Genomic DNA, 16,895 nt, shown 5'->3' on the forward strand with positions numbered 1-16,895 from the left:
ACCTTTGACGTTTGCGATGTCCAAGGTCTCTGACCCATGGAGCGCACGCCAGCAGCGCCAGTTGGCGGCCTTTTCAGAGTTTACCACAGACATTCAGCATGTGGCTGGTAAGTCCAATCACGTCGCTGACTGTCTCTCACGTGTGTTGGTTTCTCCGGTGTATGTCGGCATTGACTACGCTGCCATGGCCGCCGAGCAACGTGCTGACCCGGACGTCCTTGCCCTTCAGTCAACAAAAACGGGCCTCGTGCTGGAGGACACCCCGGTGTGGGACGGCGGTCCGCACCTTCTTTGCGACGTTTCCACCGGCCACCCCTGCCCGGTGGTTCCCCTTTCGTGGCGTCGTCGTGTTTTTGACTTGGTGCATGCCCTCTCTCATCCCGGCGCCCGGGCTTCGGTCAAGCTGGTCAGCGTCAGGTTTGTTTGGCCGGGTCTTCGCAAGACGGTGAAAGAATGGGCGGCGGTTTGTTCAGTTCAGCCGTTCCAGCCGTTTGCTTAAGCCCCGGGTCCTGGACTAGTTCTGCTGGGTGTTCGGGGGGGGGGGGGGGGGGGCGCATGTGTGGTGGACCACTAGAGGGCTCCACTCACACCCAGTGTATAGGAAGTATGTCCCTGTGTTTTGTGGCGCGATATGCGCAGTTGATGTTGGAGACGAATAAAGAAGGAGTGAGAACTGAGAGCTCTGTGTCGTTGATGCTTACCTCCACAAGCTCAGTATTTGACACAGAGTTCAGGCTCACTGCTGTAATATATCATAATAATCTGACAATAACTATAATATTGGCCATATTATATTTACATTACCACAGTGAGATGACTTTAGTCTCATGAACAACATTAGCTAATTGTTATTTACTAGCTAATCTTAAATGACTGTTCAGCACAGGAATGAAGCCCAACAATCATGTTTTACAGTCCTGTGGTCTCAGCCTCAGATACTCAACTAATCAAAGTGATGTCATAAAACATGAACGAACAACAAAACATTTTGTTCTCCTTCATTTCTGTCACACCAGCTGTTAGTATCATGGTTGCTAGGCAACCTGGCCAGCGCGACGAAGGCCAGACCCATTTCCGCGAAGTGCGCGTACTAGGAAGCGCTGCGGTCGCTGGATTGGGACACAGCCTGCCTGCCCATCTCATCCTCTGATGTGTCAAAGCTCAGATGGCCCCCTCAGTCACGGATCTCAGCCCAGCAGGATGTGGAGGAACGGGAGAGCCGTATTATTGATGCGGCAGCTCTCTGATGATGTCTGCAAGCAATGTTTCTACCAGTTTCTGGTGCAGGACACACCCGTTCTCTTTAACGGCGCAGCGACCCATTTGGGATCCCCTTTCCGGCGTATTGCTCGCGCTTCATAAGCTCGCATGCTTGGTGGGACGTCACCCTTTAACTGAGTTTTTATTAAAAGGAAGTGAAATTCTCCATCAGTAATAATAAAAGGTGTTTCTTTACCAAAGAATTTTCTCAGGTGGACCCGGGCGTCTGGTGGGAAGGAGAACCAATCAGCACGCAGGAAAAGAGAAGTTTGACTGCTTCCTAAATATGGGACGAGAGATGTTCATCTGACAGCTGGCACAGGCTGAGCAGTCATTAGCGCGGAGCTTAAACCACAGAGGGATTAACAGCCTTCTGCGTGTTAGTCTTCAGCATTTAAATAGACAGAAGAAGAAGACTTAAGATGAACTTCCTGCCGCGCACCGCACCTCAAAAATCAAACTTTACTGACTTTTCCATTACTGTCAGATCAGCTGGGCCAGTTAACATGAAAGGATCATTCTGTTTATTATTGATCATCTGATTAGGTCCTTCATTAGTAGTTTATATTGATTACAGCTGAGGAAACGGCTACTCAGACACAGAAAACATCTGGAAACTTCCAGCTGTTAACTCTTCACACACACACGTTTTGTTTTAGACGTCTTTAATAGCTGTTAATAATTAATAATCAATCAACCGGCTGCTGACATTTTACAAAGCATGTTTCTACAAGGTTAACTAAACACTTGCACTGTTTTCTCTGTCCATGACTGAGTGAACAATAAAGTTTGATGCAGTCAAACATGGCACCGGTCCTCTTCTTCAGTGTCGTGAAACCTGTCCTGTCTCCATGGTGCTCTGGAGGTTTGGATTTCTGGGGGGCGCTGTGAGGAGTCCCGGCTGCTGTAGTCTGGTTTCTAGCAGCAGCAGAAGCAGCAGCTGTGGGAAGTGCAGGGGTAAGAGGGGCGGAGCTTCAGCCGAGCCCACCTCCAGGTGAACCTCACAGATCCAGACTCTGCATTGAGGGTTCTCAGGCAAACTTCTTCTTTGTGGCCGTGAAACGCTCCATGTACTGAGGAGGAAACAGAGCGTCATCAGAAACCGCAGGAGGACTCGCAGCCTTGGACTCGATCTGGTCTCAGACCGCAGCACTGACCTGATCGTATCCCTCCAGGTCCCGGAGTTTCTTCACCTCAAACAGGTTTCCCTCCACCGAGAACAGGGACACCTGGGACTCGTTCAGGATGGACTGAGGGATGGAGGAGAGCTCCAGGCAGTTCTCCTCCAGGCGGAGGACCTTCAGACGGGGACAGCGGGAGACCTCCGCCGACACCACCGAGATCTGGACCGAGAATAGAGGACCGGGTTAGTACAGAGGAACAACACCAGACCCGGGCTGGGATTATCAGAACCTCCTTGGAAGTCTGTGGGATAGAAAGCTGTGGGAGACGTCATGGAGTGACCGATCAGTAATTATTGATAACTGATTGATTAAGCACCTTTGGAGAACTGTTGTTGTGGTGCTTTATAAGTAAAACTGATATTTAATACTGGGTGAATTGACAGCACAGGGTCAGCCCTTCCAGGCTTTCCTCCTGGTTCTGGTTCTTTGGTGGACTTACAGACCTGGTTCTGGTTGAGGTTGATCTCGATGACCTGCAGCTCGGACACCTCTGCAGGGACGTTCTGGATCTTGTTTCGGGACAGATCCAGCAAGTCCAGCTGCCTCAACGTTCCGAGTCCGGAGGGGAACTCTGAAATCTGGTTCCCGGCCAGGCTGAGGGTCCGCAGGGCTTTGAGCTGGCCCAGAGTGGGGGGCAGCTGCTGGATCCGGTTTCCATTCAGACTCAGGGTCTCCAGCTTCTTCAGCTTCCCGATCTCAGAGGGAATCCCAGCTGAAAACAGAACCACAACACAACCGGGTCTCACAGGTCTGAGCATCGGGGTGGATCCGGTTTGTTCTGCAGCTAAACCGGATCTAAAGACATACAATCTGGGGATTTTTAAGTCGTTCCAACCCTAAATTAAACTAAAAAAAGCATCCAAAGAGAACAAATCAAATGCTGAAACAATAATGTGGTTGCTTTTTGCTTAGCTTTAAAACACAGGTGTAAAGGTATAACTGCTGCGGGTCGAACACTCACCGAGCCGGTTAGAGTTCAGCGTCAGACTCTTGAGCTGGGGGAAGTTTCCGATGGTGGCAGAAAGGACCTCTATCTTGTTCCCGGACAGATCCACCGTCCTCAGGTTGGCCGTGAGCCTCTGCAGCTCCTCTGGAAACTGAAAGCAGACCGAGACCAGGACAGGCAACTCAGGACAAGCGGGACAGGCGACTCGGGACGCTGTCTGTTTTGTATAGGTTAAGCTTGGTATGATCAGGCCCTGGGGTGTCACACTCTAATGGTGGCGAGTGTAGGGCTGCTCGATTATGGCAAAAATGATAATCGCGATTATTTTCACTGAAATTGAGATCTCGATTATTTGACGATATTTATTTAACAATAACAATGTATTGAATAATGACTTTAAAGATTGTCAAAAAATAATATAAAATAGTGTGCAAATACTGATAACAGTGCAAATGTTTGCAATATAAAAAATGAATGAAAAATGTAAACATCTATGTTTAGTGAACTTTGCAGTGTTGCTCTGTGGTGCAGCTACTACACCATAGCAAAGTTTACACACTGTGTCTACTTGATCCACGTCTGACTCCGCGAACCCATAATGTTTCCACACCACTGAAGTTTTCTTTACCTCTCTTTTCAACCAACGGCAGTCACTCTCCTCTCCAAATAACTTCTGCTTAGCTTTCCGAGCTTCCCTCAGGTCCTCTTAATTGTTGTGAGGCGTGTTCGAAATGCAGAGAGGTGCGCTCGATTTGCCACACGGAGCAGCGCAAGAGTAAAGCACGAGGGAGGGGCTAATAATCGGCTCAGTCATTTTTAATGATCGTTGAAAGCCCAGATCGTAATCGTGATTAAAATTCGATTAATTGAGCAGCCCTAGGCGAGTGTACGCCTACATGCTGCAGCTCTGAGCTCTCCAGTTCTGTGTGGTTTTTTTTTTTTGTCATTTTGTGTTTTTTGCTTTGTGATTTAGACAAAAACAAATGAGGAGGTGCCAGATAGCGATCCACAAGATGGACGAAATCGAACCGCAGCTGGCCACCAACAGACTTGTCTGAAACTGCTGTGTATCGATCATAACGGAAACACGGCTCCTGATGCTACCATCTAGCTACTGGACTGGACTCTCCATCATCAGGACCACATAAAGAGTCAGGAAAGAACCGAGCGGAGGACTCTGCATCGTCACACATAACAACTGGTGGACACACAGCTGAGTCCTCGACAGCTTCAGTTGCCCGGACTTATCCTCTGTCAAGTCGGCTGCAGAGCTTTTACAATAGTACACATAGCTCCTGTTGCTAAGGTCAGCATGGCTCTAAGCTGCACAGTACCAACGGATGCAGATACATCCGGATCGGGCCGTCATCATTGCTGGTGATTTTAACAACTGTTTAAAGACGGTTCCTGACTTCTCACAGTAGGTGGAAAGTGCCACCAAAGGGAAAAACACAGCAGGCCATCATCTTCTGACCATGTGGACAGGATCCAGGATTCCTGACTCCCAGGAACCCACACAGGAGCATCTCCTGGACTGCCCACACCACCACCACGGTGAAGAAAGCTCAGCAGGCGAAACAGGTTACAGTCGAATCCTTCAACCACTCCGCCATAGAAGGCCTGCTGTCATATTGTATCACAAGCTCCTCATACACGCACAAAAATAGACTCCAACGCATCATAAAGACTGCACAAAAAAGTTACAGACCCAGCTCCCACCCCTTCAGCAAATCGCAGATAAACACCATCTGGGCAGGTGTAGAAAAGGTGATCACCTGCTGATTTATTCGTTTTTATACATGTGTGAACACGTTTCTGTGTGTGTTTGTTCTGCATCCCGGCGATACCACTCCAGTTTCATGCAATGACAGTAAAGGCTCTGAACTGAAAGGAGAACTGTCCAATCACAGGCTGCCCGGACTGAGACGTCTGACGCGTCAAACGGGTGTTTAAATCTTTCTGTGCATGTGTGAGTCAACTCACCTCCTGCAGACCTTTCCCCGTCAGCTGAAACACTCCCGTCTTCTGGGAGGTTTCAAGGTGAGACTTCAGCGCGCTGTTCCCCATCTGCACCCGCAGCCAGGTACCAGCCCTCCACTTGCAGGGCCACCCGAAGTCCTTCCAGACAGGCTGATGGATCAGCTGACAGCCGTATCAGCGCTCCTCCTCGTCAGCAGGTATTGATGAGATCAGACAGTGAATCCCTGCAGGTGAACAGTCTCTCAGGTGTCCTCGCTCACAGACCTGTGAACATGTTTGTGTTTATTTATTTTTATTTTTTTGCCTTAGATACCGAAATAGTATTTTAATTTACATCCGAGTCATAAAGAGAGAATATTTACAACTATAGAAGCAATTGAAACAATCACATAATCCGAAATAAGAAAAACAAACAAAACCAACAAACCTACAAACAAAAAAAAACAAAAAAAAAAACCCAAAAAACCGGATGTGTTGGTAGGGGGTGATCCTATAAATATATACTCTCATACATCACAGTTATTGGTTTGTAAAAATAAAATCTGGCCTATGAGGCGTGATATATTTGACCCAGTTTTCCCAGTATGATGTAAATTTCTCCAGCTTGTGGTTAACAGAAGCTGTTATCTTTTCCATGTTATAGATTTCCATTGTGAATGTTTGTGTTTATTAGTGAGATTTGAACAGAGGCAGCGTGCAGATGTTTCACTCTGAAACTGAAGACTGAAGAACAAAGTGAATATTCAGAGAAAAGCTCTGCATGGGCTGCTGCTGAGCTCACAGACGTGCTTTGTCTCCACGTCCCGCAGCATCATGCCAACGTAAGGCTCCGAGTTTGGCTTGAAAACCCTGATTCTTTTCTCTAAGCGACCCGTCCTGACCTGAGCTGAGGGAAACAGTATCAATATCCACCTGTGCTGGGCGGCGTAGGATTTAAACTTTTTCCCATGTTGATGCACAGATGAACAGATCAAACACTCCCTGTGGATTAAAGGTGTTTTATAACAGAGAAGGCCTGCAATAACTCATTCACGTTAAAAATCCTCAGCTAACTAACATACAAACCATTAGCATCGTTAATAACTGCACTTCACCAAGCACCACGCTGACTCTGGCAGGCAGGCTTCCCTAAATTTACAACATTAATCTTCTAAATTTGCCGCTTTATCCCAATTTGACCATCAGTGGTCCTGACCCAGCTTTGTCAATAATGAGTGTGAGGGAAGAAACCGGACTTATCATTGGCTTTCTACAGCACACCCCAGTAATGTGTAAAATGCATTAGTGTTGAAGCCTGAGCTCAGTAAACGCACTTGTGGGAAAACCTCCTCTGTAGTGTTAAACACACCTGGAGTTCTCCACGGTCACCACAGGGGCCGCCAAATCCCCCAAACTGAGGCGTTCCAGATCAATGCTGTGGCAGCAGAGAGGGGCTTCAGCTTTAAGGTGGACTTTAAGAGGTATTTAAGGTGGTCAATTTCTTGCAGCGGGGCAACCTGATGCACACCCACACTCACACACCTGTCTCTCTAAAGCAGGCTAACGCTCACCCTTCAGCTGTCACAGGAGGTAAAGGTGAGTCACGTGTTCACCTGAGACCTGAGAGGTGACACACTCACCGTCAGCAGCCTAATCGGCCCCAGTCTCTCCTCACTGTAAACACACTGTAAACATTGATGCCACCGCCACCCTGCTAACAGTTGAGATAACCGGAAACGGCTCTGTTTACATACCGACACAATGTCGCCCTTTGACCCCAGTGTGCAAGTGTCGCGTGTCCAGGTGCTGTGCTTAAATTTATCCGATAAAAGGACAAAAAATAAAGATCAGTAGAAAAGTGAAGCTCGGAAGCCGCCCTGACTCTGCGCTCCTGCTTCTTCTTCTTCTTCTTCTCTAATGAAAGTCCCGCTCAGGGCTGCAACGCCGCCACCTGGTGACAGACGTCACTGAAATCCTGAACGACTTTCTTCTTGTCATGTGACCTCAGCAGGGTGTGACGTCAGATTTTGGTCCAGGATTAGGCAGAAAGACACGTTAGTTATTTTGAAACTAAAGGAAAAAAAATATGTGCCATTGTCAATCTTTATATCTTGTTAGGGAAATTCCATATACATAAATGTAAATTTCAAAACTCAACCCCATCATTTAATTTGTTTTTGATTGAAATTGAATATTATTTAAAATCTCTTAAATTAACTTCCAATAAAAAAGGTTTATCATTGATTGAAATTCATTCAGAAATGTTTAACAAATGAGCTGTCACGACTTTCAAGTACTAAATTATGAAGTCTGTCACATCCCCCCCCCCCCTTTTTTCCCCTTTATTTATTTGTCCTTCTTATTTCATTGTACTGTATATTGTTACTTTTATTTGCCTTGTATGTCTACTGTTCACGCTGAACTGGAATGACTGGCTGTTCACTTTGTAATTTCAATAAAGTTTGAGAAAAAAAAAGATCTCTCTGGATCCTGAGGGGTCGCTGTTGCGGTCAGCAGCCGCCAAACGTTTTCGCTGAAGAAGAGAAACAGCAAAAACAAACGGTCGGGCGGGCAGCGGTGAGGTTCGGTTCTTCGGTTTTAACGGTAAGAAAAAGCTGGTAACCGACACTAGACTGTGTTTAACCGACCGCCAGAGGCAGCTGAACGGTGCCGGTGTGTCCGTTAAAAAAAGCCTTTTAAAGCTGCTTCAAAGTCCGTTTAAAAATGTGGAGATTTAGTTTGATGGCGCTTGCCTTCACACGCAGAGCTGTGAGCTGGAACCCAACAGGGTTCTGGTTCGGATAGATCCGGTTTCAGGTTTGAACACCTGGTCCAGGTGAATATCAGAGTCTGAGGCTGGTGTGGTTCAGGTGACGTTCCTGTCTTTCAGATGCATCAGTGGGATTTGTCTCCGTTCTCCGTGACTCCAGCTGCCAGCCTGCTTTCTAAGTGTGTCTCCGTGGGAGCGCTGTCTCAGGTAAGGACACGAACAAGTGTTTAGGAGGCTGAGGCGGTCTGTCAGAGCAGCTTTACACTAGGGCTGCACGATTTTTTGGCTTAGAATTGAGATCACGATTCTCTTTTCCAGTATAAATATTTATTGCACTTATTAACTGCACATCAACTTCGTAACAGTTGAGACCGAACATAAAAACAATAAATAAACATAAAAACAACAAATGTCTCACGTTTTGTTGTCGCTAAATGTTGTACTGCTTGAAATTCCGTCTCCACCGTTGCTCGACACTGCGTGTATAGAGCAGGTAGTGCAACAATAGAAAAATAGTTGCGGGACGGCACTGTGTAGCGTTTTTCTAGGGTGTTGATCATTTTCCTAAATCCCTCGTTTTGCACAGTGTTGATGGGAGCCATATCTTTGGTCAGGTCATAAGTAATAGCCTCCGTAATTTCTTTGTGCCTGCGGGAGTTCGACGGGTATAGGGAAGCGCTGTATAAGGTTCCCGTTATTGATGTTTGGGTGGTTGACCGGTGTTCCAGATCTACTGGCGTTTAGATCAACTGGCGTTGGTCGAACAGATGTGTGGCAGTCTTGCGTTTCAGGAGCTGCTACCGACAAACCAGCAAAAAAAAACGCCAAATGTGTCATCTGTGACACTTGTGAGGTTGTCTCAAACACACTCCGTCAGTCTTGATGCTGTTGAACAACAAAATGTATAAAAATGTGGCGAGTTTACCTGGTGATATCCTCGTGCGCGACGCGATCGCGAAAACAGCAAACAAGTAACACCACGCCGATGTTGTTCACAGGACAGCAAGAGTAAACGATCGGGAGACTGTTGTCGTCGTTATCGTTCCCCTCGCACGGTTTATTTCTCCGAATTCAGCGTTTTTGCTTCACAACTAAAGCGAGCAGTTTACTTTGTGCACTAACATGGAGTCGAGTCAACCAGCGCCACCTCTGGCCAAGTGCCACAGCCTACAGCCAGATCAACCTGTGACACACATCTGCACCACGTTTGAATCAGTGTCATGCACATTTGTACCTTTCAATTGTGTCTGTTTGTGCGTCATGCAAATAAACCTTTGAAAAGAATGAAATGATATCATATATTCCTTATTGGCCTACATTTGTACAAAATTCCAAATTATATACACAAAGTCATAGAAATCACCACTCCAATTGGTCATCATGATTTTGATATTCTCTTTTTCCATAACAATGAAATACGCCTTGGACAAATATGACACATCAATATTTCATTAGTGTTGTAACATCACATCCTGTAAGCATCGTTTGTCTGTGTCTGTTCCCTGGAAATTAATATTTCCAGCCAATATAGGCAATCCATCAACATGGCTGGAGTTATATACAGTCTGTATAAGTGTGGTTAATCTAATGAACATTTGTAAGGAGATGGCAGTTACTGTGAATTCACAGCAGTTACACAGTGATTAGTAATAAACAGAGCCAGTGAGAGTGAGTGGATTTAAGAAAGTCAGTGACTCAGGTGTGTTGCTTGGTTTGTCATCTGTTTGTGAGACTGGAGGAGACGTAGAAATCCTTTGTTTTAAATCTTAGTTAGGAAGATTCCTGTTTGAAAACAAGCACTTTCTGTGAGGAATGCAAGAAGCACATCTGCAGAAAGCACATTTTGTCCAGCATGTGGACAAAATTGAAAATGTTGAGCATTGAAAAACTGAGAACGTTGGGCAAGTTCAAAATACGTGTTTGTAAGAACGAAAAACCAAATTGTTCCTACAATAGTTATGGAAAGTCTAACTGTTGTATGTCTGTGTTCTACATGTTTATCTGATGGGAAAAAAAGTTGCTATTGTTTTATTGCAGTTTTTGGATAATTCTGAGTGGATTTACACAGTATGGATCTAAATGACCTGCAACAAAATCAATGTCAATTGTTTGTTCTTCAACATAATACAAGGGTTAATTTCCAAAACTTGCTTATGATCTTCAATTTGTAGCAGATCCACTATCACACAGCAGCTGGAGCAGTCTCCAATGGAGGTCAGTCCACTACTACCATAGCCCACTACTAGATTAACTTGTGACACATCTGCACCTGCTGCTATGATCACATTGAGTAGAGGCTGAGTGGCTGCACTTACCCCTGGTACATCCAAATCTGCCCACAAACATGTTGAAAGATGCAATGGCAGCAATGTGGATTGTCAACACTAAAAACAATCAGTAAGCAAAGACAACAGGGATCACTTTTTTCTGTTTATTTAGCACCCACAACATTTGTCCACAACACTGTGTGGTACCACTTTCCACAGAAGGTGCATTCAATCTGCAAGATTGAATGAGATTGTCAGGGTCATTGTCTGACTGTTTATTACTAATCACCTGCAGTACATTCACAGTAACTGCCATCTCCTTACAAATGTTTATTAGATTAACCACACTTATACAGACTGTATATAACAACCAACTCTGAAATGTTCGTTTGCAGAGGGAAGACACAGGCAGACTATGCTAACGACATGTGATGTTACAACACTAATGAAATATTGATGTGTCATATTTGTCCAAGGTGTATTTCATTGTTATGGAAAAAGAGAATATCAAAATCATGATGACCAATTGGAGTGGTGATTTCTATGACTTTGTGTATATAATTTGGGATTTTGAACAAATGTAGGCCAATAAGGAATATGTGATATCATTTCATTCTTTTCAAAGGTTTATTTGCATGACGCACAAACAGACACAATTGAAAGGTACAAATGTGCATGACACGAATTCAAACGTGGTGCAGATGTGTGTCACAGGTTGATCTGGCTGTAGGCTGTGGCACTTGGCCAGAGGTGGCGCTGGTTGACCCGACTCCATGTTAGTGCACAAAGTAAACTGCTCGCTTTAGTTGTGAAGCAAAAACGCTGAATTCGGAGAAATAAACCGTGCGAGGGGAACGATGACGACGACAAGAGTCTCCCGATCGTTTACTCTTGCTGTCCTGTGAACAACATCGGCGTGGTGTTACTTGTTTGCTGTTTTTGCGATCGCGTCGCGCATGAGGATATCACCAGGTAAACTCGCCACATTTTTATACATTTTGTTGTTCAACAGCATCAAGACTGACGGAGTGTGTTTGAGACAACCTCACAAGTGTCACAGATGACACATTTGGCGTTTTTTTTGCTGGTTTGTCGGTAGCAGCTCCTGAAACGCAAGACTGCCACACATCTGTTCGACCAACGCCAGTTGATCTAAACGCCAGTAGATCTGGAACACCGGGACGGATTTTCTCCTGTCACTCTCTCGTCATCCCTGACGTGCTCTCCGTTGTTTTTTCCCTGCTAATTTTAGCATCACACGGCACCGCTTCTGTATCACGTGGTATAAGGCTCCGCCCTTGTCATTTGTTGAGCAGGAAGAGTGAGCGCTTGTTTTCATGCAGATTACGTCCCGGATCAAAATGCGGTACAATCGTCGTCGTCTTTTTTTTTTGTTTTGTTTTTTTTAATCGTTGTCATTTGGAAATGAGATGCACATAAGTATGAATCGAGATCGCGATTTTCTAACGATTAATCGTGCAGCCCTACTTTACACGGTTCAGAGGTGTCTGAGGACAGGTTCAGATCTGAGTGAGAGTTGACCTGTGTGATCCGGTTCTGATCCAGACTAAAGCTTGTGAGTAAAATCTGAATCTGCTTCTGTCCCACCTGTCCTCAGGAGGAAATAGACTCCGCCTCCAGTGGTACAGGCCCCGTCTTTTCCTCTCATCTGCAGGAGGCTGAAGACCAAATCAGAATGCAGAAGCAGCTGGATGAGGTATGTGCATGCAGCTGTCTCGGGGATGTGCTGGGACGTTATGTCAGAGTGCAGAGCCCCGCCTGCTTCGATGCCTGAGCCGGATGTCGGCCAGATCGGATTTTTTAATTTTCTCAGGAGAAACGTTGTTTTGCTCTCCTGCCTGCAGCTCAGAGTGAATGATGTCATTCCTGAGGGATGACATCATCCGCTCTAAGCTGACTGCAGTCTGTCACGCTCTGTCACCGTGAGAGACAGCCTCTGATTTGGGCCTAGTGCTGATGATGAGCACAGTCGTCATGTTTTTAAAGGCAGACTAAGAACCTCCACGGAGCAGCTTCGTGGATCCTGGTGTCTCTGATTGGCTGCTCACGGCGCCTTCACTTTGTTGTTTTCCTTTTCTAGTCGTGGTTAGCTAATTAAACTTTGGATTGTGTATCTTCTGCATTTTCTGAAGAAACTGCAGTGTGGATGCTGATAGCTGAATGTTAAGTTAAAAATGTTAAATAAACTGAAAAATACAGAATTTTTCACCTGAAAACAAAAGTTCAGAACTGCTGAAAGCTGACGATCACAGAGAAGAAAAAGTTGAAAAGTAGCCGAACATGTTTAAAATGTGCATTTGAAAAAGCCGAGTAATGACAAAAGAAAATTTAGAGTCAGAAAACATCTGAACGAATGTTAAAAGTTAAAAAGTTTGAATCTGTTTGTTTTGAGAGTAAGTTGAATGAGAATTTGAAGATTCTCCCATTGAAATAGATTGTAAACTTTTGTTAAATAAAGTTGAATAATTAAACAAATATAAATGTTAAAGATGAGAAAAATACAAGTACACATGGTGGTTGAATGGTTTTTCTAAGTTGAGCGGCGTGAAGGAGATAGACGGCGAAAAACGTATGGAAGATGAAAAGTAGAAGAACAATACCGTGGATCCTTAATCAGCATCCACACTAATTACTAACTAGTCCCCTAACGCGCTGTAAGTCCCTCCTCTTGGCTTTGTAACTATTCCTACATTTCTGCAGCTTTCAGACTCATTCACAGGTTAATGAAACCAGTAGCTAGTTTTGTATCTTGTAACTAGTCCTGTGCATCACAGCGGGTCTATGCTAGCATCTCCACAGCAGCAGTATCGCTTTATTAATAGATTCCTGTTTTGTACGTTGGCGTGCTCGGTGTGTCATTTATGAACACGTCTCACCAAACGCTTCCCATTGCAGAAACTCTGATTTGAGCACTGACGTCTTAAGCGCGTCGACTGCGGGCGGTGACAGGTGTGCGCTCGCTGTGGGTCCGGTCAGGAGAATGAGATGCTGTTGTGTGAATGAAACAGCTTTACCTGCAGGAGCTGTGTTAAAAAGACAGTGACTGCACCGGGGCTAGAAGTCATGTGACTGTGTCAGCTAACGTAAAGGTGTTTGTTTCCTGTTTGCTTCCTGTTCGTGCAGATGCGGCTGCGGCTGGAGCTGCTGCAGGTCGACGAGCAAAGCGCCGATGTCGCCCACAGCTTCCACCTCGGTGAGTCCAGGTGACGTCATCATCACATTCGAGGGGTCGATGTTTTTAAACCAACCTTCACTCCAGACCTTATTCTGAGCCACGCCCCCTCTGATCAGGTGCTTTTGTGTCCTGCAGCTCAGAGGTTCCAGATGCTGCAGATGCTCGGGGATCATATGCAGGAACTGCTGAGAGAGCAGAACAGTCTGAGGCAGCGACTCATGAAGCCGCTGGCTTGCACCAACCTGCCCGTGCACGCTCACCTGCACAGGTAATGCCTGATGCTCAGTGTGATTAAAGTGGTCCTTGGCACTCTGTAACGGTCTGTGGTGTGTTTCAGGTTCATGGTGGAGTCCCTGAAGCTGATGATGGACTTCATTGAGACTCTGGAGGAGAAGCTAAGCGCTGCCGACAGCAGGACCGCAGCCAGAGACCGTCTCGCTCTGCTGGTCAGTCACACGAACTCACTGGTTTGGGGATGGCAGTAGGCCACGCGGTACGCAGACAAACTAAAGCCGTGTGCCACTGTTCATTTGATACACCTGAGAGAATCTGTGTGTACCAGACTCCATTCACAAAAACAGGAAATTTACCTGAGAGAACAGGTGAGCTAGTGTCACCCTGAGGTCTGAACTCATTAGTTTGGATCATCACAGTCGAATGCAAACGTTTGTTTTCTGTGAGCTAAAAACCGATGTTTTATGAATGGAGTCTGGTGGGTTTGACATCAGCAATGTGGGGTATTGTACAGAAATGGGTCAGAGACGGGAGGCGGGGCTTGACTGAAAAAACTCTTTGTGCGATGCAGCATCAAGCTTTATTGATAAAAACAAATTAGTATTGTTGACTGGGCTCATCTCTTGGCTCCGCCCTTGGCCACCTCCCTGTTCATGGTCATTTCCTGTCAGTCTCTCACACACTGAATAGCATCCTCCGATTGGCTGCAGAGTTCATCCCAGCTCAACTGTTACCTCTCTCTCTCTCTCTCAGGACTCCTCGCTCGCCCAGCTGCTGATCCAGGCCTCAGAGATGGAGACTTTGTCCAGTCAGATTCTTCAGTGGAAGTCAGTTGATGGATGCAACCTGGTGACCTCTGACCCCTAACCTTCATCATGTGTTGCACTTTGAATTTATTCTAGTAAACGTTTGCAATAAAATCTTTCACATTTTCCATATGCAGTTTCTGATTGGTTATTCAACACAGAAACAAGGTAACCTTTGACCTCTGCCTTGGTTTCAAAATGAGAGCTGAAACTCTGAGCATGCAGGAAGGTGTGGGAGGATCTGATCGGTTGTAACTGAAATGCATGTTTAAGCTGTGTGAGGTCATTGGGTGTGGGCATGTGATCTTCCTACCTAAAAACAAACAAACAAACAAAAAAAAACGTGAGGGGGCTGAAGTTTCTCAAAGAGCCTGCACTGATGCTGCATAGGTAAAAGTGGACAGGTGAGGCATTTGTGGTGCAGACAGGTGTGTTCAGAGGGCTGCACTGATGAAATCATGATGCAATGATGAGATCATGGAACAGGCTCAGGTGGTTATCCACAGAGCCCCGCCCCCTCCTGTACACGTTTTTAAGTGTGGTTTCTGTCCGTAGTGGGAGCTGCTCACAGATCAGCTGATTTAAACCTTTAACGTCCATGTGGCTCGGTGTTACGCGATGACGCCACTACAGCTGCATTCATTTTAATCAATTTTAAACTAAACCATTATGGAAAAACTTCTAATAGACAACAAATTAAAGGGAAATGAAACATCTGATGTTCTGAATAAAGTTGTTGTTTTTTTTTGTTTGTTTTTTTTAAATAAAGCCTGAGTGCTTCCGGTTGGGCTGGTGGAATGACGCGGTGTTTCCGGTGTTTTGGATAACGCGCCTGTGGTGGAGTCTTGGTCCTGCTGCCGTTTAACGAGCACACTCACGGACACGGTAAGACCCGCACCTCTCTCCGCTCCCGCGAGGCTCGGTTCTCCGTACCGGGCCCGCTGCCACGGCCGGAAGTACGTCTCTATCCGCGTGAGCGCACCGAGCTAACAGAGCTAATGCTAGCCGCTCGGTCCGTGCTAACTGTAAACAGCTGACGTGTTATTCGATAAACAGGCGATCGATCCGCGCGACTATCGATCACGTGATGAGGAGCTGATCGATGTTCTGATCAGTTCTGTGTGATCGGACAGGCCGAAGGGGTGAGAGGTACCGGTGAGGGCCCGGGGTCCCGCTCGGGTCATCCAGACCTCCACCTGAGTCCAGAGAGCCGACGTGAGGGGCCAAACGGGTCACCGAGAAGCTCCATGGAGGGGTTTCCTTTAATTTGTCACCTCCTGGCTCAAGCGTGAACATGTGTTCAGCTTCACATCTGATTGATCGGTGGCTCCAGGCAGCTCCTTTCAGATATCGGAACACAAAGAAAGGATCGACCGCAAAATCACAGATCGTGCGTCCGTGTACTGAACCAGGTGTGAGGACAGCCAGAGAGCTATGCAGGGGGCTGTTTTCCGCTCTTAGTGCCGGAGTCTCAGAGTTGCTGAGATGATGAAGCCCTCCATCAGCTGTTAGAAGCCATGAGACAGAAGCATTGATTGGACAGGCTGGGCAGCGTCCACGATGATGACATCTCGACCATCTCAAATTTAGCTGCAAATCTTGTGCTCCAGAGTTTGAACGTTTATGAGTGCTTCAAATATCAAAAACTTTCCAGGATGTTTTTAAAAACTTCCAGCAGGTTTCTTCACAACTGTCCTCACGGCTCATTCTCACCATCAGCATGAACAGCATCTGTAATCTGGGAGTTTGGCAGTTTCCAGATGTTTCTATAATTATCACTTAAAGCAGGGGTGTCAAACTGCAGGCCTCGAGGGCCGGTCTCCTGAAACTTTTCCATGTGTCCCTGCTGCAACACACCTGAATAACATTAGTAACAAGACTCTATAGAGCTGCATGCTGAGGTGGCAACCCCACCTCCACTCAAGTGAAGTAGTGCTTGGAAAAATGTACGTCTAAAAGTACTTTAAATGCATCGTGTTCATTCATGAGCGCCTGTCAGGTCTTGCTAATGACCTACTTGTGTCATTCAGGCGTGTTGCAGCAGGGACAGCGGCCCTGAGGACTGGAGTTCGACACCTGTGGCCTACAGCATTATTCTGTTAAATATGTGCATCATTTTCATTTTGAGAGCTGCTGCAGGAGTCTGAGGATTCACTTTAAATCATTTCATGCATTCAGATACATTTAACAAAATCCACAGCTCGTTCAGGGTGAGCGGGCGCAAAGGTCGAACTCAGAGCCAGTCTGAAGTGAGCAGAAACGATATGAACGAA

At 46.1% G+C, this 16,895-nt stretch overlaps 3 protein-coding genes across 7 annotated transcripts in view; 2 read left to right on the plus strand and 1 right to left on the minus strand.

Annotated features, from left to right (window-relative positions):
• Window positions 1-1,900: 1,900 nt before the first annotated feature.
• Window positions 1,901-9,265, minus strand: lrrc57 (leucine rich repeat containing 57). 4 transcript variants are annotated; one of them, XM_085441964.1, is made up of 6 exons: window positions 9,045-9,265; window positions 5,374-5,634; window positions 3,406-3,541; window positions 2,888-3,156; window positions 2,418-2,603; window positions 1,901-2,333 (listed from the first exon to the last, which is right to left on the minus strand). In XM_085441964.1, the coding sequence occupies exons 2-6, from the start codon at window positions 5,455-5,457 to the stop codon at window positions 2,292-2,294; spliced, it is 717 nt and encodes a 238-aa protein (XP_085298090.1). In that variant the 5' UTR covers window positions 5,458-5,634; window positions 9,045-9,265; the 3' UTR covers window positions 1,901-2,291. The 4 variants fall into 4 exon arrangements, with proteins under 4 accessions (XP_085298090.1, XP_085298088.1, XP_085298087.1 ...); XM_085441962.1 differs by lacking the exon at window positions 9,045-9,265 and adding an exon at window positions 8,103-8,241; XM_085441961.1 differs by lacking the exon at window positions 9,045-9,265 and adding an exon at window positions 7,104-7,317.
• haus2 (HAUS augmin like complex subunit 2) lies at window positions 7,845-14,750 on the plus strand. Its single transcript, XM_085441965.1, has 7 exons — window positions 7,845-7,953; window positions 8,240-8,326; window positions 12,005-12,103; window positions 13,531-13,600; window positions 13,718-13,850; window positions 13,920-14,028; window positions 14,570-14,750. The coding sequence occupies exons 2-7, from the start codon at window positions 8,240-8,242 to the stop codon at window positions 14,681-14,683; spliced, it is 612 nt and encodes a 203-aa protein (XP_085298091.1). The 5' UTR covers window positions 7,845-7,953; the 3' UTR covers window positions 14,684-14,750.
• Window positions 14,751-15,402: 652 nt separating this feature from the next.
• The window catches only part of srp54 (signal recognition particle 54), a 5,385-nt gene continuing 3,892 nt past the window's right edge, over window positions 15,403-16,895 (plus strand). For both annotated transcript variants that reach the window (XM_085441958.1, XM_085441957.1), the window contains exon 1: window positions 15,403-15,507. The gene's annotated coding sequence lies outside the window, so the exon portion shown is untranslated. The remainder of the gene's footprint in view (window positions 15,508-16,895) is intronic.

The sequence above is a fragment of the Copadichromis virginalis genome, linkage group LG19 (assembly GCF_057382275.1).
Source record: "Copadichromis virginalis isolate Kocher_CV1m ecotype Utaka linkage group LG19, C_Virginalis_male_GT1.1, whole genome shotgun sequence".
Taxonomy (NCBI): domain Eukaryota; kingdom Metazoa; phylum Chordata; class Actinopteri; order Cichliformes; family Cichlidae; genus Copadichromis; species Copadichromis virginalis.